Source organism: Eptatretus burgeri, chromosome 13 (genome assembly GCF_056783735.1).
Source record: "Eptatretus burgeri isolate ZD-2024b chromosome 13, Ebu_testis_v1, whole genome shotgun sequence".
Classification (NCBI taxonomy): Eukaryota; Metazoa; Chordata; class Myxini; order Myxiniformes; family Myxinidae; genus Eptatretus; species Eptatretus burgeri.
In genome coordinates this window covers 56,742,333-56,765,964 of record NC_140973.1, presented here as the reverse complement: position 1 = coordinate 56,765,964, position 23,632 = coordinate 56,742,333, and the positions used below count along the sequence as shown (strand labels likewise).

Here is a 23,632-nt window from a genome sequence, read left to right as displayed (position 1 = left end):
AGTTGGGATGATGCCTGTGTTCCAGGCAGAGCAGAAAACTGCATGCAACGACACGAGGGCAGCATTTCCACCAGCCTTGAGAAGTTCGGCATGGATGCCACAGATCCCTGGAGCTTTGCCCCGTTTCAACTGGTTCACCGCAGCCCGTGTTTCCACAAGCGAAGGTGGACCACAGTTGATTCGAGGGTCAGCAACAGGGATTGTAACACCCTTGACGTCCAACTCGACAGTTGGGGGATCAGCCTGGTACAACCGCTCAAAGTAACCGGCCCAGCGGGCCTTCACTTCAGACTCCTCTGTCAAGAGCCTACCACTCTCTGCTCGAACTGTAGTGCTCCGAGGGATGGGCTTGGATGAACGTAATGCGCGAATTCCCCTGTAAGCGGGACGAGAATCACCTGTCCACAGGTGATGCTCTACCCCCTCACAGATTCCTCGCACATAGGCCTCCTTGTCCACCCTCAGTGCACGTACAGTTTTACGCCTCAGCTCCCTGAACAGCTCAGCTCTGCCATTCAGCCTGGCCCTGTGACTCTGGTCAATGGTATCCAGTGTCCCTTGAGAGACAAAATTCTTCTTTGCCCTGCAGTGAGCTCCAAGGCATCCACCGGCAACATCAAGGACGGTGGTCTTGAAGGCGTTCCACAACTCTTCAGGACCCCCCAAAGCACCCAGACCCCCCAAGTGTCCACTCAGCCTGTTCGCAAACTCCTCAGCTACTCTCTCATCCCTGAGCATGGTAACATCCAGCCTCGGCTGGGATGGTACCATTCTCCAGGATTTAAGGTGCAGCTTTAGAGTTGCTACAACAAGCCTGTGGTCAGTATTGAGGAACTGAGCACTCCGGTAGACCCTGCAGTTCTGGATCATCCTCCAACGACCGTCAATGAGGACATGGTCAATCTCCTTTGCCACACCGCCAGCGTTGGAATACCAAGTCCAGCGATGAGCTTGTGGGCGCTGAAACCATGAACCAGCCACCCTAAGTCCATGACTTCTTGCAAAGTCAAGGAACTTAGTGCCATTCTGGTTCATAGTTCCTGACCCATGGGGACCAACACACACCTCATAACCGTCCCTATCAGTTCCAGTCGATGCATTGAAATCCCCCAAGACTAGAAGTGTATCTCGTCTGGGGCACTGATCAACCACAGACTCGAGTGTGGCATAGAATGCATCCTTCACGGTGAGATCACTCGCCTCAGTCGGAGCATAAACAGAGACCAGGGAAATGACACCTAAAGAGTGACGAATCCTTAATCTCATAATACGCTCGTTGACCGGTGTTACCTCAATTATCATTGGGGTCAGCTTATTGGACACAGCTACAGCAACTCCTTGGGTATGGTAACCATCAGAGCGACCAGACCAATAGTAGGTGTAACCACCCACCATTATCTCGCCGCAATCCGGTCTCCGAACCTCGGAGAGAGCTGCAATCCCGATGTCCAAATGCTTGAGCTCAGATGATAACAGAGACAGGTGATCATCCTCTCTTAGGGATAGGACATTCCAGGCACCCACCCGAAGGGACCGCCTCAGGTTAACCCAAGGAGACCGCCGTCTGGTGGACGACACCTCAGCACCACTCCGACACACTCTCCCGCAATCTGACCCAGGGATGTTACCCCATGGTTTCCCTCCTATCAAAGATTGGGGGTCCCGAAGGCTTTGCCCCAATCCCGTCATCCGGTGAGCTGCCCTGCGAAGGGAAGCTGCACAGGAGGTACTCCCACGGAGTGGGTTTTCAGATTTTTTTGCGTTTTTGCGTTTTGCGGAATGAAGGGTTTTACGGTGGCCGGAGTGCAAATCCTGCCACCAACCTCCTAATAAGAAGTGACCCAACTGCAGGAGGACGTCCGCAGACACAGTTGGGCACTAGATATGGATGGCCGTTGGCTCACAAGGAGCTCCTCCGCCCTTTGACAGGTTTTGTTTTTAATCCTGCTGGGTGTCCATATCCAAACACCCTCCTCACCAGAAAACCTGGTGGGGGAGACGGTTTAGTCGCCGACAACCCGACCATGGAACAGGTTAGTACAGGTTTACATGGTACCTGTAGCAGGTCACAGATCGAACCTGACCTGACAGCAATATGTTTATGTTTTATGAGGAAAATATGTTTTCGTGAATATGAGGGATTAGGGGAGGTAAGCTGTGGCTCCCTTTCCAGTGGGGATACAGCCATGGAGAGCACAACTTAAGATTAGGGTATGGTCATGATTCCTCATTGCGAGTTTAGTTTGGATTTGTCTGGCGGTTTCTGAGATGATGATTTTGAAAAAAACACCAACATTTGGGGCAAACCCCCCTTTTTGTTCGCTTTATTGGGGGCACATTTGGATGGGGAGCACAACCCTATGAGACCTTGCAGTCCTGATGCATCGTACCAAATGTGATCTATAATTGGTCGGGAACTTTGTGAGGTGAAGATGTTTTAGTCAAATGTTAATGGACGTACATAGGGAAGGCTGGACATCGGGACCCACTCTCTGAGCTTATTTCGGAGAAATATCCTAAAAATTAGGAAAATTAAAGTCAAAACGGTATAGTAAGTTATATATTTCAACTGTCCATAGTTGCCAATTAACAGCAGATTTTTGTGACTCTAAGTCTAGCTTTGAAGGTCATCTTACCTGTGCCCCGATCACGAAACTCCACCATGGCCTTCAGTGTCTTGGAGTCCGCAAGCGCCATCAGCCAAAAAAGCTTTGTGCGTCCGCAACCTTCATGGAGGTCCACTTTGATGGCTTCTTCCTCCTCCTTGAAGACCTGGGGGTAGAGCAGCACACTGTGTGAAGGTACACACATTGTTTATATGCGATGTCCTGGTTCAGAGAAAGTTCATAGTTCAAAGTACTGAGCTCATGATACAAACCATGTGATGTGCCTTACCTGACGTTGGTGTGAGCGAGTGCGCCGGTGGAGATGGAGAAAGCGATCGCAGTCAGCACAAAGGTTTCCACAGGCGTTGCAGTGGATGATGGCAAATGTCTCACCATCATCATGGTTATCACATATGGGCTAAAGTTGGGGGTGGAAAAAAAATGAAGAATTTGAGAATAACGGATCTTTTTTGCCGTTCCAAGTGGAGGAATTGACTGAGCAGTGAGCAGAGCTCACCATTGTACACGGGTTGCAGGTGATGTGATTGAGCAACTGAACGTACACATGACCAGCCATTGCAGGACTGTACATAAGGACTGTGTGGAGTTCCCTCGTGGTGTCCACTTGATGTTGCTACTACCCTGCATTTCCTATTGTGCACATTTACACTTCCACATTTTATTTTGACAACGATTCATAGATCGAAGTATACCATTGAATAAGAGCTGCATTAAAATGCAACTGAGCATCTATCTATAATTCCAGCAATGTGTGTGTGTGTGTGTGTGTGTGTGTGTGTGTGTGTGTGTGTGTGTGTGTGTGTGTGTGTGTGTGTGTGTGTGTGTGTGTGTGTCTGTGTGTGCCTGTGACCGCTGTTTCTTGACAACCTCTGGTCCGATCTAATTGAAACTTGCCAGGTATATTGCTGGGGACCTGAGGATGTGCATTTTCAAGGTTTGATATTAATCGGACAAGTGCTTCCCAAGTTATGGCCATTTATTTACCAAACCAATGACAAGACACGTTGTTGCGTGGGCGTGGCCGATGGGGAAGGGAAGCACAGCCGCGTTCCCCATTACGGGTAACAACGTACGGGCTTCCGGAGAGTGATGACTTCGTGTATTCTAATAATCTCTCGATTTCTTATGCGCATTTATAGATAAACACAATGGCCCAAGTTATGATCGTTTTCATATAAGACGGTGTTTAAATTTCGGGAACATCAGAGTGCTGGTATGCTCCGAACCAGGAAGTAAATTTTTTCTCTCTCTTCTCTTTTTGTTTTTCCTTGCCACGACATTGCGAAAAGGTAAAATATGTTGGCGCTAATTGAATAATTGGGTATTAAAAATAAATTGCGAATAATATCGAACTTCCGGGTCACGCACGTACGGGCACGTGAGAGCGAAGAAACGGCCTGTGTGGTTTATTTATTTATTATTATTATTATTATTATTATTTTTTATTTTTTTTTTACGGGCACGTACTAGTTGTTTCAATGCTTGAAAGTGACAACAGTTCCACCTGCGTATCTCTCTTCTGCCCAATGTGCCAGCAACTCTTCAGTCATGAAAGAGCACAAGGATGTGGCCATTTGCGGTGTCCATCATTGTCTTCCTTGATATTACAAGGGGTAGGGAGTGTGAATAAGTTCCATCAGCTGGTGCGAGATGGAAAAGCGTCCCACAGAACACTTTGCTGGCCTGGTTGAAGGTGGTCTTTCCTTGCAGGTCAAGAGGTTTAGAGGACCCATTGCAAATTTGCGGTGCAAAAGAGGTGCAATTATCCATTTGGACAGAAAAATCACAAATATATATATTTTTCGGTGAATCCGAATGGCCTACTGCGAGATGCATCATGATGCATGTAATACCTACCGTTTTGCATGGGCGTGTACCTCCACTGTAACTCTCACTAAGCATGTGACAGTGTGCACATTTAAATGTCGAGACAAAGGTAATGCAGATTTGTTCCTCGACTCACCATCTGCTTTTGCTGGCCATCTTTGCTCATCCAGCGACCTGATGATAACCGGTCCACATGGTCTTGGTCCAAAACACAGAGTGAAGCCAGTGCAAGCCAAAGCTGCAGGACAGATACGTTGGGCGAGAGAACGACGTGTGTATAAGAGTGAAGAGGTGTGTATTGACGTGAAAGTATGTTCTGCGATATCTCGTAACATTGTGTGGTGCAAAGTAAATGCAACATTACTTGTGTTGTGCCAAGGCACTGCATGGGATTCCTGAACTCATCCTCAAGCTTAGTGAGGGCGATCACAGCCTCTGCAATGGCATTCTTGGTGACTCGAGACCAGGATTCAGACAGATGTCCCTGCGAGACGGACATTCATTTATGCAAGAGGTTACAATAAAACAAATAATGAGAAAAAGGACAAGCAAGTCCCTCTGTGATATCGAGAGATCGATATGATTGGATTAATAAACAAGTTGATTGTTTTTAATGTGGCTTGCATGATAAGGGAACCTGAACAGGAACTGGGACAAGATGGAAAGCCTACCGCAGCCATGTCTTTAATCAGCCGCATGATGACTTCGGCAATCTGCGGGGGTGTTGTACCGCACAGCCACCAGTGCTGATCCAGGCGTGGAGAGCTTTTCCACCACAAGATGCATGACAGCCAGAGCGGGGCAGGGATCAGAGACAAATGAGCAGGACAGGGAATATATGCGGATTATTGCATCAGCATTCTGGCTTTGATAAGTCATGTATGACATCAACACAAATTATACATGAAGATAAGCATTCTGGAGAAAGTGAAGTTCAACAATTCAACATGAAGTAGTTAAAATTCTCTCAGTATAAAATGGGGAGGAAAGGGAGGGGGAGGGGATAGGGATAGTGTAGAACGGAATGTAAAGAATCCACACTTTTAAAAATGAATGACTACAGTAACAAATGCAGGCAGTAACGAGGTGATCAAAATGACAAAAATATATTTTTAAACCTCATTAGTGAAGGCCTTCACATGACAGCTATTATATTTGCATTTATAGAGGGGAAACTAAAGATCCCTGGATTTTTCAAAAAGAAGCACCAGATGCTGACAAAATGTTCAAATTCCATTGATGGGGTTAGCTTCACCTTAATTTACCTGCAGGAGGTAGTAATGATGTGTTGGACATGGCAAAGGCATAATGGGCCAAAAGGCCTCCTTGTGTGTGCAAGTTGCCTTGTAGAACTTTACTGAATGTTTGCTACTCCATTCAGATCCTATCACATTAAAACTGGCACTTTCACTTCATTCCCATTAGATTATATAAAGGAATCGGATCAGGCCAATACCGTTAAACAATTATATACAATCTAGAGGCAAATTTTATTGTTCCAATTGTACACAATCGTGTATGCTTCGGTACACGGTTAATGTACACTTTCGGTACACACACACACACACACACACACACACACACACACACACACACACACACACACACACACACACACACACACACACACACACACACACACACACACACACACACACACACACACACACACTTATTGATGTAGATAATAACCTGTTCCTATCATTCATTGAGATTTTCCACATTGAATAATAAGGAGGCTGCCTATCCTACTGGAAGATTTTGAATGCCATGATTGTCAAACGAAGCTGCTTGGATGAAATAAGTGAAGTGACAAGTAACCATAATGGCCAGTATTGTACTCACAATTATCCAGAATGACTATATTCACAGAGAAGAAAGAATTAGTCTGAATTGTAAAAATAAGAATCAAACCACTGCAACAGACATCACGTGAGGATCCTGCACCTGGACATGAGAGCAGAGGCGAGAGAGACTGTCGTCATGCCCTTTCCTGAGCTGCCGTTTAGTCCACCCTTGGCTTTGACCTGGACACACAAGGCCTTAGCAATGCTGCCCAGAAACACATCCAGAATGGCGGCCTGCCGATGTTCTCCACCTCCTGCCGCCGAGTGAACGATGTCACTGATGTCAGCAGGAGGAAGTGCACGTACACCCAGGACACTGGCTAATCGACTTGGGGTTACCTCAGGAAGAACACGACGCAGGAGAGACACCACCTAAAAGCACGCAAATAAATCCCAAATGAAAAGGTCAAGGCAACTTTTCACATGATAGAGAAATGATGCATTGATATCACTCAGCCTTCAGGATTAATTCAGGTACCTTATTAGAGGTTGTATAAATTTCATCATTTTGCATATGTAATATGTCCAGGCCGCTGAGGCCCTCTCTCTCCATCCACTCCCAAACCCCCCCCACTCCCACATTTCCTGCAAACTACCTGTCTCTGTACACGTGGAGAAGCTGTGTGCAACAATGAGAAGAGATCATGCAGCAAAGTGCCCTGTTGTGCTAGGTATGTGCGGCCCACATTTGAGCCACTCAGCGCCAGAACCATGGACAGCAGCTCAAAGCAGTAAGAGTCGAATGCCTGTTCTGGTTCTGGCAGAATGACTGCAGGTAGATTCTGAGGGTTGAAGCTGGGCGTGGGAGGCAAGTTGCCAGGTGTGCGCGCATTTGCGTTCTCTCGGCTAGAGAGAGCATGTTCCCATTCCTCACGAACACGCATGGCCTCTGTGCGGATCGCCTGTACGATGTGTGCACAAACCTAAAGGGGGTAAAAAAAAAAAACCCCAAAAAACCAGGGTAAACGGTAGAAAAATAAAAGGTTGTAAGGCATAGCCCATGTGAAAAGACAATGAGAGTTACCAGAGCCTGGATGACAAACAATGGCCAATGGTGTTGTATGAATATTGTAATGTGAGCGGCTCGGCGCAGTCCGTTATGAAACCACATGAATACGAGAGCTCAGCACCACAAGATAGCCAAATAGTGATTCACTGGATTCACAACCATATGCGCGATCAATCACGTGACAACCATCTGTGTCCAGAAGCAATGCATAATTATCTACTTCACGGGATCTTCACATCAACATGGCACAACAATATGGCATCCAACACCAGTTGAAAGCAATTTCATTATGAGGGAATTACAATGATTTTGTAATAGGAACTATAATTACAAGTCTGTTAAATCAATACGAATAAATGTGTGTGTGCGTGTGTCGGTGTGCGTGTGCGTCGGTGTGCGTGTGCGTCGGTGTGCGTGTCCTCCATAACTCCAAAACTATAGCCGGGCAGCCTGAAACTTTGCATGCATACTAAGAAAAATCCAAGGAAGCGCAAGAGTTAAAATTGAGTGTTTGGGTTAATTAAAACACCCCTTTGAAGATAATTAACAGCATTATTTAATTATATCCTTCCTCAGGCGATCTTCAGTCACCGCTCTCTTTGGGCTCTTAAGGAGTATCCTTGGGAACCTCATTGGGGTCTGAAGCCACCACGTTTTTTGGCCTGCTCAACCTTGCCTTGACTTGGAACAGGCTGCAATGATTTCTTAAAAATAAAGTTTATTTTTTCACTTTCCTCACCAATATTATCGAATGCCTGTTCATCATAGCTACGAATCGCTGGGTGCATTGCAATGTTTAAAAACATCTGGAAACGTCAGCGTTCGTTTCATCATTTCAATTCCGCACATGTGATCACCATGAAAAATCTCTTAAACTAAGCAGAATTACAAAATTTAAGTTCTAGAATCGAACTTGCAAGCAGATCCGACTCCGAGAAAAGTGTTCATTTGTCCATTTCGGCCATATTTGGCATTTTGGGCATCTCCAGGACGAACAATTTTTAATATGACAGTTGGGCGATTGCTAATCGCGTGCCAGGCGAACCGTTTATCATCAACCATTTCGTTGGAGTGCTGAAGCCACTTCGCAAGCGCTCTCCAATATTCGCACTGTCACTGAATACTATATCGATCGGCTTGAACAAAGTTCAGGGGTCATTCGCATGCGTTGGCTTCGTGTTGTTCTGCGGTGCAACAGGCAGTGGCTGGCTCGCTGAAAATGTGAAATTTTCATTTTCACGACTTTTCCCCTTGTTGTTCTTCCATTATACGACCTGTCACTTCGGTATCAATAAATACAAATAAAAATTCAACGTTTCTCTTTTAAAAGTTTCTTCAACCGCTTGGTGAAGCCACTTAGCGTGTGTTATTCAAGTTTCAATGGTGATACCGCGATTCTGTCCCGGAGGTAGGAAGGCAAAAAAAATTATATGATCACAATGAGAAAAAAATCTTTTCAGTTAGGAAATAATGAATCACCACACCACGGCGGGAAAGCCGAGAGGGGCGCACGCTCACTCTGTGCAGCCGGGATTCGAATCCCGAACCAGCTATAAACTGTCATCCCGATGTTTGACAGGCAGGGTGATTCATTACTGTGTGTGCTATCTCTCGGGTGAACGATAAACTGGGCGTCACACCTGCCGGAATCCCTTACCCTTCTCCCTCCCAACCCTACCATCTGTCTCCCACCCCTCTCCCTCTTTCCAAACACTGACCCCTCCCCTCTGCCCCCCCTCCTTTCCTCTTCCCTCCCTCTCTCTCTCTCCAACCCTCCATCTCTCTCTTCCAACCTCCCCCTGGTCCCCCACCCTTCCCCTTCTGTTGAGGGGACTAGCATGTATGAATCAGATTTGGAGTGAGCCGACCGGTGCGGTGCAAAGGTCGCTGCATGTAGAGCATGCATGCATACAGGCAAGGCCTTTGCCAGGTAGATCTCGTGAGTTTTAAATACTTCCGCCATAGGCCTCAAAGTGTGTGTGTGTGTGTGTGTGTGTGTGTGTGTGTGTGTGTGTGTGTGTGTGTGTGTGTGTGTGTGTGTGTGTGTGTGTGTGTGTGTGTGTGTGTGTGTGTGTGTGTGTGTGTGTGTGTGTCTACGTCGATATATTTTTGCTTTCAAAATGTTTTTCTCTATAACTGCTTGTTCGATCGTTACAAAACTTGGGAGAGATTCCCCATGGAGAATATTTTATTGCTAACTCTGACATCATCAGTCTGACATCATGTCATGGCAGCCATATTGGCTTAAAGGAAAAAATCTGGACATCATTTTCTCCAAAACCGCTCAACGAAAAAATTGACAATTGGAATATCAACTCCCCATGGGATATATAGGGTGATAACGATGACGTCATCTGTGCAGTGATATTCCAGCCATAATTGGTCAAATTGAAATCTTTATCCAAAAAATCTAAAACTTCTTATCTATGACCTACGACCAATGACCGAATGTGAGTGAAGGATTAAATTTATGATGTCCAGAAACTACGTGACATAATAGGGTTCATAGATGATATGGGTATATGGGCCATAATAGTAGCGTATTCAGTTAATGATGGAATTTTTGTTCAGAATGAACGGGCGAGACGAGACTATACATTCTATGAGTACCGTTCCAGTTATAAAAGGAACTCGACAAAATTTGACATTACCACGTCGACCAATGTACCTCTGCCCACATTAAGTCTTTGCTAACTCTAACTTTCACCAAAAACCTCAAGACCATTTCAGCTCAATATCTAATCTGTACATATGTTTCATGGTACATGTACTTAGTTTAGTTCAAATCCCAATCTCAATAACATTTTTTTTACCTGGTATGACCTCTGACCGTTTATCTCTTGATGATAAAATATAATCAGTTCATCTTTGCATCATTATAATACGTGTACCAAGTTTGACTATATCCCTTCAGCCGTTCTTAAGTTATCGCGTGACGAAAACTTACCACGGACACATGGACAAGCCGAAAATGTAATGCTTCTGGTGACTTCATCAGAAGAAGCATAAAACCAAATCTCTCTTTGCATCGATGACTAAAAGGAGAATATAGTGTGTGTGTGTGTGTGTGTATGTGTGTATGTGTGTATGTGTGTATGTGTGTATGTGTGTATGTGTGTATGTGTGTATGTGTGTATGTGTGTATGTGTGTATGTGTGTATGTGTGTATGTGTGTATGTGTGTATGTGTGTATGTGTGTGTGTGTGTGTGTGTGTGTGTGTGTGTGTGTGTGTGTGTGTGTGTGTGTGTGTGTGTGTGTGTGTGTGTGTGTGTGTGTGTGTGTGTGTGTGTGTCTCTCTCTCTCACACATACATTTTAGATCTCCCAAGAATGTATTGATCATTCATTTATTCTGTTAAGACTTTTTCAGTCAATAATAATAACTAGCCGAAACCCCGTCACAGACGGATTCCGTTCCATGAGCCCAATATGACAACCAGTGGCATCTCTTGAAAGAGCTGGATCCCAGTCGATGTACTCCATGGCCTTACCTAATGAGGCCTACAAAACGTCCTTGTACACGACATTTTTGGTGTACACTACTCCTTGTGAAGAAGTCCCCTGATTTGTGCACGTGTCTCCTTTGACGTACAAACACTGTGTCAAAACGTCTCAGGTCACAGTCCCGAGAAAAACGTGACGCGACCGCTAGGAGGAGCACAAAATTGGTCCTTCAGTATTAATATATAGATAGAAGATAGATACAATGTTTTTTGTTACATTTTTTTGTGTCACATTCACATTCTGAGGTAGTCAGCATGTGCAGAAGAGGGTTTTACATTGCAGACGCTATTTTCGAGGAGTGGAATTACACCTCTCAGCGGTGACGGTCTGTCGACGACAGACGTATTGACGTCAGTGAATGACCGATGATGTCATGATGTCCTTACGCCTCTCAGCGGTGACGTCACACGTCGCCATGTAAACGAATGTAAAATGAAAAGTGTTTATTCTGCTTCAGAGTTGAAGTTTGACTTTTGCCACTATGTGCGATGCACTCTTACAGGTACGAAGTTTCTTTCAGTCCAGGTCACAGTACCGAGAAAAACGTGACGCGACCACGAGGAGGAGCACAAAATTGGTCCTTCAGCATTAATATATTGATAACTAGCAGGGGCGACCAGGCGCTGCCACGCTGAGCGAGCTTTTCCCGGCAGTGGTTTCGGGACGTGTTGGACATTGAAAAGCTATGGAGTTACTGGCCTCATGGTGGTTAGCTTTTGCCTGCGGGCCAGCGACAGCACTGCCTGACCCCACATACTAATATCCACTTTATGGCAGCCTTTGGGGGCTTTGAAACGGACAGCAAGGCCAACGTGTGGAAGCTTAAAACCTTGCCCTGATTCTGAAGATTCCACAGTGCCTTCAGAAAGTACTCACAACCACTGACGTTTGTCACATTTTGTGTTTCAGCGTGAATCTAAAATGTGTTTATTTTAATATTTATCACTGATTGACACAAAATACCCCATAATGACAAAGTGAAAGCATGTTTTTAGAAATTAAAAAAAATGAATTAAAAATGAAAAGCTGAAATATCTTGCATCAGTAAGTATTCAACCCCTTTGCGATGACACTCCAAATTGAGTTCAGGTGCATCCAATGCCCTTTGATCATCCTAGAGATGTCTCTCCAACTTTATTAGAGTCCACCTGTGGCCAATTAAATTGAATGGACATGATTTAGAAAGAAACACATCTTTCTTTTTAAGGTCCCACAGTTGACAGTGCATGTCAGAGAAGAAACTCCACCCCTGAAGTCCAAGGAATAGTCCATAGAACTCCGAAATAGAATTGTGAGGAGGCATAGATCTGGTGAAGAGTATAAAACAATTTCTGGAGTGTTGAAAGTTCCCAAGAGCACAGTGAGCTCCATCATTCGGAAATGTAAAGAATATGGAACTACCCAGACTCGTCCTTGAGCTGGCCATCCGACCAAACTGAGCAAATGGGAAAGAAGGACCTTGGTCAGGGAGGTGACCAAGAAACCAATGACCACTCTGAAAGAACTACAGAGTTCCTTGGCTGAGATTGGAGTATGTGCCCTATGCACAAAAATCTCTGCAGCACTTCACAAACCTAGGCTTCATGGGAGAGTGCCAGAAGGAAGCCACTCCTGAGAAAAAGGACATGACAGCATGCCTTGAGTTGGCAAAAAATGCATGGGAAAGACTCCAAGAGCACGAGGCAAAAGATTCTGTGGTCTGATGAGACAAAAATTTAACTCTTTGGCCTGAATACAAAGCGCTACGTCTGGTGGAAACCGAGTATAGCTCATCAGCCATCTAACACCACCCCTACCATGAAGCATGGTGGTGGCAGCATCATGTTATGGAGATGCATTTCAGCGGCAGGGATTGAGAGACTTGAAAGGATTGAGGGAACAATGAATGGAGCCAAATACAGGCAAATCCTTGAGGAGAACCTGCTTCAGAGTGCAAAAGACCTTGGACTGCGGCAAAGATTTACGTTCCAACAGGACAATGACCACCAACATACAGCGAAAGCAACACTGGAATGACTTCAGAACAAGAACATGAAACTCCTCGAGTGGCCCAACCAAAGCCCAGACATGAATCTCATTGAGAGTCTGTGGAAAGTCTCGAAGATTGCTGTTCACGACACTCCCCATCCAACTTTACAGACCTTGAGTAAATGTGCAAGGAAGAATGGGAGAAAATCCCCAAATCTAGATGTGCAAAGCTGATACAGACATAGCCAAGAAGACTCGAAGCTGTAACCGCTGCCAACGGTGTTTCTACAAAGTACCGGTGTTGACTCAGATGGTTGAATAATTATTGCCGCAAGACATTTCAGCTTTTCATATTTAATTAATTTGTAAAATTTCCTAAAAATATGTTTTCACTCTGTCATTCGGGAGCACTTTGCATAAATCTGTGACAAAAATTTTTAATCTAATCTATTTTAAATTCAGGCTGTAACATAACAGAATGTGACAAAAGTCGAGGGGTGTGATTACTTTCTGAAGGCACTGTACACCCAAAAATTGGGGCCTCCAGGTGCTACGATTCGGTCATGAATAAAATAACGTATAAATACACAAACCCTGGAAAATACTGATATAGATCAACAGATAAATAAAAGAATATGTATAAATATATTTGATATGATGAGAAATTACTGTTGGAAATTGCGGTACATAACAGAAAGCTTCGCATTGATTTAAGTGCACTCAGACTTTTGGACTCTACCGTTTACATACTTACATACGTACGTACATACCACATATAACAAATCTTTTCTGCTCACCTGCTTCTGTAGGTTGGTAAGCTTGCTGCGGCTGAAAATTATTCCAACCATGTGTTCTTTCAGGTCAGCATCAGACTTTGCCTGCAAAACAAGGAAGAAGGTGACAGTTAAGAGGGCTTCCTCGATCGCATTCTTGTAGAAAACAAAAAAACAACTTCGAATTTTCCTTGCACACATTAATAACCAAACTTTTGGAAGCCAGTTTCTCTGTAAAATCCCCCACAGTTGTAAGATCACAAAAAAAAAAAATCACAAGGAAATTTGACGCAGGAGGAGGCTATTCGGCCCATCATGCCAACATTATACCAACACCAGAATAAATAAATAAATCTGTCAAAGCCAACGATGTAATTGCTTAGGGGAAGGGGGTTTGGGGGGGGGGGTTGGGGGGGTGAGGAATGAGGATCATAAAAGTGTGGCAGACTTAAGGCCATCATCAGAGTGAGAAAATAAAAATGTGTCCCCCTCCCTCCCCCCTACCAGAGCCACAAGCTCACTTCCTTCCAAATTACCAAAGTTAGCTTGTCCACCCCATGCGTCCTCCCTTATCCCACATTCTTCCCGACATCCCGTTTGTCCAAGTCTCCCTCTATTTTGTCCTTCAACTCCGCTGTTGTTGTTTCTTCCCCCTCCCCTCTCTACTGTTACTTTTGTTCTGTCATGTCCTGATCTGTTCAGTAATGTAGCTCTTCCACAAGCCTTGACCTTGTTACAAACAAGAATAACCGCACTGAGGTCACAACCTGTGACAATATCCAGTCATGGGCTAATTAGGAAACACGCATTTAAAGCACTCTTAAAAGATGAACAGCGTGATTGGGAAACACACATTTAATCCGCTATTAAAAGATGAACTCGACACCTCTCATCCAGGTCAGCCTCTGCCATGGGTATATCAGAACGAGCTGATTTTTCAAACAATTATGGATTGTTTAATCCCAAAACGCGGTCGTTTTTTAGGGAAGCATGTTCCGTGCATGCTGACGACCTGGATTAAACCTTGCTAATAATTTTTATTTGACATTGATTAGATTTTTTGGGGTCCCTCATCAAAACACTCCATCCAAACAAAGCCAGTGGAAATCTGACGCAACAAACCCGGGCAGTGTATAATCAGCAGAGGCCTCCAGGCCAAATGTCTTAGGCCCACGAGAAAACCAAGATGGTGGCCATATTATTTTGTCTGGTTGCCATGGTGGGTGATCAAGCAACAAAAGTGGGTGGGGTCCGACAGCTGTCCGACCAATGATTGCACATTTCAAAAATCTATCCCCAACACGAACCACAACAACAACCACAGGGAGCCCTTGTAGACCTGTGACACGTCGCAAATAAAAAGAATGGAAAATATCATAACAATAATAACCAGGAAAAAAAGACATAAAATGTCATCATCCCCGTTGATTTAGTAATTTTGCTTTAGATTTAGATTTAGTAATGCGGAGTTAAAGGGCATGCCCATATATGCTTACAACTAAAATGGCCGCCAGTCTACCAGTCAGAAATCTTAAATCAGATCGCAAAATAAAGTGAGGTACACGTTGATGCCATCATGTCCTGTGTTTGTGCCAAGTTTGAACAAAATTGGACCATGCATGTCCGAGAAATGCTTGGGACACGTTTGAGTAACAAAATGGCAACCAGTCGGATTCTTGGATCTGATCTCGAAAAAAAAATGACGTGCATATGTAAGCCATCATTCATTATCAGTGTGCCAAGTTTGAACAACATCGGTAAATGAATGTCCGAGAAATGGTTGAGGACATGTTCAACATTGTGTTTTTTACAACTAAAACGGCCGCAAGTCAGCCATATTGGATCTGATGTTGAACAAAAAAATGGCGTGCTTATGTAAGCAGTCATTTGTTATCTGTGTGCAAAGTTTGAGCAACATCAGTAAATGCATGTCTGAGAAATGGTTGAGGGCGTGTTCAACATCGGGTTTTTCACAACTAAAATGAGACCAGTCGGCCATCTTTGATCGCATCGCAAAACAAACTGATGTGCTTATGCAAGCAATCATGTGTTGTCTTTGTGCAAAGTACGAATAAAATCGGTTCATACATGGCTGAGATATGGTTGCGGACACACGCACGGACACAAAAATCGAGACCAAATCCATAAGCCCGTTTCGGACCAAGTCCAACGGGGGCTAATAAAGATGAATGACAAGAATAGAACATGTTCTGAAGATGTGTTGAATGATTGGGGAATGAAAGGATTATATTGTCAAAAATAGATCATGAAGCTTCTTATCTGCCTGACAAACTCCTTAACATATGATGGCGTAAGTATTAAGACAATGGAATGGCAGGTGAGAGCTTTAAATCTAACTAAAGCTGCTGTTATAAAGATCTGAATCCTAAGGTTTAACAAACCAAGCTAGTTTATACTAAAAACTAGAAGGGCACTCGGTAGAGCGCATACCCTAACCAGGCTGATTAGTTTACGTTTTGTATCCCACTGACAGGCAGGACCTGGATTCGGACCTGAACGAAAATTTAATCGGCTTGCTTTTGTTAACTAACCAACTCATCCACCAAGTTTCATCCACAACTTTTTGAGATATACTGCTGTATGTCGTTTTTGGCTGTGATTCTCAATGATGAAGAATCACTTTAAAAATTCTCGGATCTGTATCCAGATTCGGATCTTCACCAAAATCGAATCAATTATTCCTAGTTTGCCCACCATGTTTAGTTTGAATCCATCCACCACTTTTTGAGATATCCTGCTTCATGTCATTTTGGCTCCATCTCTCAATGGTGAAAAATCACTGAAAAAGTCTCACATCTAGATCCGGATTGAAACCAAAATCTAACCATTTCGTCCTTCTCACACATCCAACCTCTCCTCCAAATGTCGTCTGAATCCGTCCACAACTTTCTTTGAGATATTTTGTTCACAAACAAACAAGAAGAAGACGTGCAGAGCACGATACTTGCAAAATCCATAAAACAAATTTGACCTCAACAATAATTGGTGGTTGAATTCAATGAACAAATATGCAACTCCTCTTCAAATGTCAAGTAAATGGTATGAAAATTGAGGACTTTTGAAATATCACCTTAGTTGTTGACCCTGAGCCTATGTTGACCTCAAAAATAATTGGCTGGTTGAATTCCGTGACATGCAATAGAAATCTTCAAATTTCAAGTCAATCAGAAGAAAATTGAGCATTTTAGAAATCTCACCTAAGTTGTTAACCTTTGGCCAATGTTGACCTCAAAAACAATTGGTGGTTGAATTCAGTAAGCTCATATGAAAATCCTGTTCAAATTTCTAGTCAATCAGATGAAATTGAGGATTTTAGAAATCTCACCGAAGTTGTTGACCGTTGGCCTATGTTTACCTTTTGACCTCAAAAACAAAAGCTTCTTGCTTATGCCAAACTCTACCATGTGGTGAAGTTTCGTGAAGATCGGTGTAAAATTGTGACCTGTCGGCGACAGACAAACGAACGGACAAACAAACAGACGGACAGAGAGACAGACAGACAGACAGACAGAATAACAAAATCAACTGACCAATACACTTGAAAAATCTTTGATTTTGCAAGTACAAACAAACAAACAGACAGATTGGGGTGAAAACATAGCATCTATCCACCTTCAGTGGCAGAGGTAATTACATCACTATAATTGACAATAAAAATTAAACAGGCAGGAGACAAGTGATAATAGCATACCTAAAGGCCCTGTCATACCTTGACGATTTAGCCAACGTATGCCTGACGTATGCAAAATTGGGCTAAAACGCTGGCACACGTCGAATACGTTATGGGTAATTTTGTATACGTCAAGAGCACGCTGAAAAACACTGCCATACGTCGTAGTATGCTGGCTTTCATCATATTTTGCGGTTGTCCTCAAATTTTAGCATGCTTGAAATTTTACGACGTATGCCAGTGTATGACTCACACGTTCCACTACGCTGGCCATAAGTTGTAGGCACGTTATGCGATCGTTGACACACGTTACTTGTAAGTTACTCATAAGTTGAAACACGTCGACGTAATGATTAGCGTACCCGAAACTTATTTATAACCTATGAGTAACGTGTTGTAGGCACGTTACACGATCGTTGCACACACGTCGAGGCACGTTATCCGATCGTTGACACACGTCGAGGCACGTTACTTGTAAGTTACTCATAAGTCGAAACATGTCGAGGTAATGCTTAGCGTACCCAAAACTTATTTCTAACCTATGAGTAACGTGCTTTGAACCTATGTGTAACGTACCTCCAACACATATTGACGTATGTAGACGTATTTGATTGATGTCTTCCGGACGACCACAGAACTTACTGAACGTGTTTCTAATTTACTACTACTGTATAATGGCGTATTGGCAGCGTTTAAAAAAAGAAAAAAACAATAACTTCCGATATTTCGTCACGTGCCATTACGTCACGTCAGATTGCCTCTTCAGTTTGCTCATGTCTTATTGTTCGTTCCTCCTCTGTGAATATTTATTGTCACATCGACGTCGAAACTTAAAAGCAAATGTCCGAATATATTTTAAAATTCGTGAGACTAAAAAAAACAAAAAAAACAACAACAACAACTTCAGATATTTCGTCACGTGCCTTCACGGAGCCAAGGAGAAAAAAAGAAAATGTGCCTTGACGGAGAAAATAAGCTTCGGGTATGCTAAACATTACCTCGACGTGTTTCGACTTATGAGTAACTTACAAGGAACTTGTGTCGACGTGTGTCAACGATCGCATATCGTGCGTAGAACTTATTCCCAGCGTAGCGGAACGTGTGAGCCATATGGCGAGTACGTCGTAAAATTTTCTGCATGCTTGAAAATTCACGACGTACTAAACGTACCACGAAATATGACAGCGTATTTCATCGTTTTTCAGCGTGCTCTTAACGTATACACAACTTACCCATACCGTATTCGACGTGTGCCAGCGCTTTAGACACATTTTTCATAGGTCGGCATACGCTGGCTAAATCGTCAAGGTGTGACTGCGATGTTGACACTTCCAATTCTCAGGCGGTTATGATTTAAATTGGCGTGCGGCAGATTTTTAACAGGCTACGCCATGAGTTCATCGGCGATACGTGCAGCGTGCTATGCCTAAGTTAAACTATCGTTGGGCATAGGTTGTGAATGCCGACAACAGGCTAAGCATTCGTTGGTATAAGTTATCTATAAGACAATGAAACGTTCTGTGCCCGTTACTAATATGTTATGCATATGACCAACACATTATGAACACGACTAAAACTTTAAAAAAAAACATCAAAATTTCAGCGGACGCCAACGTTTTACATACATTTTTATATGTTGCCATTGCTGGCTAAATCGTCAAGGTGTGACAGCACCTTAAACCATAATTTACGAAGCGAACTTGTGTTTCGATAATTAGTCCTTCATTATTCCATCGAGAATTGGCAAAAGAACAAAGGAGAAAGATTCATTGCTTTGTCTTTTGTTCTCCTCTGTGGCTGAAATGATGGACTTTCTGCACCTTTGTCATGTATTGGGGAAAACTTGCATTTGGTTGCATTTGTCAATTCTCCCAACTGCGGTTCTCAGTCATTTTGAATTCTGCTCGTACAAACTAAAACACATCCCACTGACAGGCAGGACCTAGATTCGGACCTAAACGAAAATTTAATCGGCTTGTTTTTGTTACCTAACCAACTCATCCACCAAAGTTTCATCCACAACTTTTTGAGTTGTACAGCGTGTCAACCTACGGTGTCCTACAAATATAAAACAAAGGAACCAAAAATGTGAAATAAATTCCAGTGTGGCTTTCAAAACGAAATGTAAATGTTGACTATGTTGGACCACAAGATGGTCCAACATAGTCTGCATTTTAACATGTTTATACTTGAGCTTTTACTTATCATTAAATTGCTGATCAAACTGAGATTAAAATTGTCAATAAATGCTCTTGGTTTATCTGCTGCAGCAATCATGCAAATCAAATTTTCATTCTCAGGTACCGATGGGAAATACAGGACATTAAATTCATGAGCAATCTGGTAGCTTAGATGAGCCGGGCATGGTACAGTGAAGCCACCGGCACAAATTAAACTCCTTCAAGCCTGGGTCGATATGGCCTTCCACAAATTTCCCAACCAAAAACATTGCACCTTCTCATCGGCATCTGGTGACAAGACCAAACATTTGTCTTCTTGATCCGGTGTCGACTCAGTATCTCCTGAGATCAGCTTTCCAAACACCTGGATAAAGCAGCACAGAAAGGGATCAAATTCAAAAAGTGCTCATTTGTGCTCCGTATTAAGATGACATGCTTTTCAGTACCCAATCACAAAGTACAAATATACTTGCATGTGCATACAGAAAGGAAAGAGGTGTTCACAGTAATTACTGGGCTGGATTCAGGCACAAAATAAAAGCAAACAAAACTAGAAAGAGCAATCGGAGATTGCAGAACCTCACCAGAACTTGTTTTGTGTGGTGTTTTGTGTAGTTTTGTGGGGTGTATTTTGCATGGTGTTTGTGCACTGGTGTGTTACATAATTAATGAAAGACATAACTAGAACTACCACGTTATAACTGCTGGCAATGATGACCAGGTACCAAGACATCCCACTTTGAATGGACACTTGACCTTGACCCATGACGTTTTTCATTATTATACAATTGAATTTAGAATGGGATTAAAATAAATTAAATTAAAATCAAATGGAAGACAAAATGTGTACAGTCCTGCATTGGAGTAATCAGAAGGAACACGAAAAAGAAAAAAGCAAAGATCAAGTCATCAGGAGGAACCTGGATAGGATTCATATTACAGCTACTACTCTTCTACCCTCAAACCCATTCAGGCACAGCCAAGTGAGCCCAATTAAAAAAGTAAATAAATATACAACAACAACAACAAAAAACCCCAGATCAAATATATTAAATAATTCTGGCTGCCAGACCATGTGTCCAATCAAGTTGAAACTTAAAACATCTATTCTTCATCAGTACTAGATGATAAATGTGCAGTTTCACGTTGATTGGTTAAGCGGTTCCAGAGAAAACATTATTTAATATTTCTCTTCAATCCAATATGGCTGCCAAACCATGTGACCTATCAATTATACCTCAACAAACTAAAACACTCAAGACTTGGAGAACATTTGTGTGACTGAAGTTTCCCCTCGATCTATCGAGCCATTCTGCAGAAGAAGATTTTTGCAGGTTTGAGGGTAAATCCAATATGGATGCCACACCATGTGACCCATGACATCATATGTGTGAACCTTTTGTTCGTCACAGATAGATGGTCATATGTGTAAAGTTTCACCTCAATCTGTTCTGCCACTTCAGAGAAGATTTTTGAAGGTTTTTTTATTTTTTATTTTTTTAACAATAAGGCTGCCGAATCACGTGACCGATGACATCATAAATATTTTTCTGTGGACCATTTTATCCCTAAATGACTTTCAAAATTTCATACTGATCAGATGTAGCGTTCTACACATGCAATTATGACGTCATAACAAAGGCACCTATGACGTCCTAAAAAAATCACTTGTTCCTCACGAGTTATACTTGCCGTTTGCCAAGTTTTAATTTTTTTCCTTGGTGCGGTTTCAGAGATAGAGGTCCAAAGCGTTTCCTTTTTCCAACATGGCTGCCACAAGATGTGACCTATGACGTCATTAAGATTAAAACATAGTCACTTATATGGTGAAAATTTCGTCTCAATCCGCCAAGCGGTTACGGAGAAAAACATGAAAGTTCTGTGCAGGACAAACAGACAAACAATCAAACAAACAAAGGGACCCAAAAGCAATACCCTCTCCTTTGATGAGGGCAATTCGAGCAAAGTCGAGTAGTTCATGCCAGGGCCAAAAATGATAGACGAAGGGTGCTTTCTGGTAATGTTGTGATCATAACTAACAAGTTTGGTGAATTTCTGCACAACTGTTGAGGATGGGAGAGCATGATGAGACAGACAGACAGACAAAGGAAGACAATTACAATGTCCTGTTTTTGCTCAAAAAGCGTGGGGATAATAAAAATCAAAGTCCCTCAATGGAATTAACTATCTAAAAAAATTGTCTCAACGTTTATCGCGAACACAGCACCAGGAATGGTTTGTACATAAAAGGTTCTAAAAACATACTTTTTGGCAAAAAATGAGCTCCAAGCACTGTGTTATGCTGTGCTTATAAATCTTCGAAAAATAGAGGAGTAGACAAACACATCCAGTCATCAACTTTAACAGTCATTGAGAGAGACCTGGGAAGTGATGAGCCTGAAAACACGCAGCGTCTCCGCCTCGCAGTTCCTTTGCTGCGCCAGTGCTGCAGACGGCTGGCCAACTAGCTGTATGCTTTCACCATTACGCCATCCAAGGACCTTCACCTGACGCAGACGAAGGGTGTTTTCTGGCCCACGTATCTCGATGCGCAGCACAGAAGCGTTTGTGGGTACCATACATGACAGCTCGCAGCTCACCCAGCCTATATGTCGGGAATCCAGCTCCACCTACGGAAGAGAAAGCAAAAGAGGCTAATGGCAGGCCTGGGTTTGGCAGTTACAAAACTGGACAACTGGAAGAAAGATCATCAAACCTGCTTATTTTTGCAGAGCTCATCCAATGTAGGACCGGCTAAGAATGTGACACAGCTCACTTTGTTCTGAGAATAGGGAAGGAAGAAGCAAAATAAACATGTTAACAAATTGGTCTTAATATTTAAAATATGCAAAATGTTTTTTTCTCAGTCATATTGTTGCAAATTTGGAAGCTTACTGCACACAACAGCCAAGTCCTATAGATCAGCTATATCGGTATGTGTTTCTAGTTAGGGTCCCATCTTATGTTTAATGGGTGATTAATTGTACGTGCGCGGTGAGTTATTTTATAGTTAGGATTTTTACATTTTAAACTTCAATAACAACAACGTCCATCTTCACTTCTTCACCATCGGCCTTTCCCACGCACATGCGTGTCAAGCACAGCCAGGGGCGGAGTCCAATGTGCCAGGCGGGGTTGCTTCGGACGTTGGCGTCTTGGATTTTGCTCCAAATACGGGCATGGCGCCCCTCTCAGCCAATCGGAGGGGTGCGAGCACGTCTGCCACCTCTCAGCCAATGAGGAGCCAACGCAACATATTGCTGCTCGACTTCCTGGTCGAGGGGTGGAGACATGAGCACCCCCCCACCCCCCCACCCCCGACCAATCTCGGATGGCCGGGAGATTGCCCGACATGCCTGTCCAATGAGGCGATGACACGAGACGGATCCCTCCCACCTGTCAAGAAAGAGGGATAATTGTGTGGGGGCGACCCGCTGAGAGAGTCTTCCCGCCGTGAATCGCCTGCCTGCGAGCCGGAGGAGAATCGCTTGCCTGCCTGCCTAGCTTTGCCTACCTGGTCGCCTGTTTTGCCGGTGGAGCATGCCAGTGCCCGACGCCACCCTCCGTACGTGGTGCTTGGAGCGGCATCGTGTTGCAGGTTCGAGTCCCGCCAGGCCAGATCGTCGAGAACCGCATGAAGCAGAAAGGTCCAAGCCAGTCTCTTACCTACAGCTCACCTTCCCTCCGAGCTGGGGGTATCAATAAAGGCCGTGGCCACCATTTCTTTGGGGGGGGCGTGTCTGTGTGTGGGCCCATCTTTTAAGTAGAAACGTTGAAGTGCCGTGTGTGTAAATTGCTTTCCTTTTATTCGGTTAACTCTGCCTTCTTGCGTGATCCCCTCCCCCATTATAAATAAATATCCCTTTTGTTAAATGTTCCAGCTCGTTTATGTGTTTCTTTCATTGGATTAGCACAGTGTGTGTTGAGAAATAGCGAGGCAGTAAATTGTTCATTTGGACCGACAGGCCTTGGTAAGGCAGAGGTCACATTTGCTCTACGGCGAGGATACGGCGGCCGTATGCCCTCTGAATTGACAGAAACGTGCGGCGGCCGCAGAGAAACTGAGGTGGCCTCAGGGAGGCCCTACGCCGTATGGCTATATTTTACAGGCCATAGGGGCACTGTGGAATTATAGCGTGGAGTTATAACTTTTTTTCATTTCTACGTTCGCCGTAGCAATTCGACAAGCCAAGCTATGACGTAGAT

The 23,632-nt window shown here is 43.6% G+C and overlaps 1 protein-coding gene across 11 annotated transcripts in view; it reads right to left on the bottom strand.

The window, feature by feature from the left end:
- MYCBP2 (MYC binding protein 2) overlaps positions 1–23,632 on the bottom strand; it is a 342,387-nt gene that overhangs the window by 20,214 nt on the left and 298,541 nt on the right. For all 11 annotated transcript variants that reach the window (XM_085852542.1, XM_085852550.1, XM_085852551.1 and 8 more), the window contains 11 exons: positions 22,143–22,208; positions 21,808–22,056; positions 19,701–19,790; positions 13,580–13,660; positions 6,898–7,224; positions 6,402–6,673; positions 5,126–5,219; positions 4,819–4,938; positions 4,591–4,692; positions 2,896–3,024; positions 2,637–2,772 (listed from right to left, as the gene is read on the bottom strand). In XM_085852542.1, the coding sequence (XP_085708668.1) occupies positions 2,637–2,772; positions 2,896–3,024; positions 4,591–4,692; positions 4,819–4,938; positions 5,126–5,219; positions 6,402–6,673; positions 6,898–7,224; positions 13,580–13,660; positions 19,701–19,790; positions 21,808–22,056; positions 22,143–22,208 (1,666 nt within the window). The remainder of the gene's footprint in view (positions 1–2,636; positions 2,773–2,895; positions 3,025–4,590; positions 4,693–4,818; positions 4,939–5,125; positions 5,220–6,401; positions 6,674–6,897; positions 7,225–13,579; positions 13,661–19,700; positions 19,791–21,807; positions 22,057–22,142; positions 22,209–23,632) is intronic.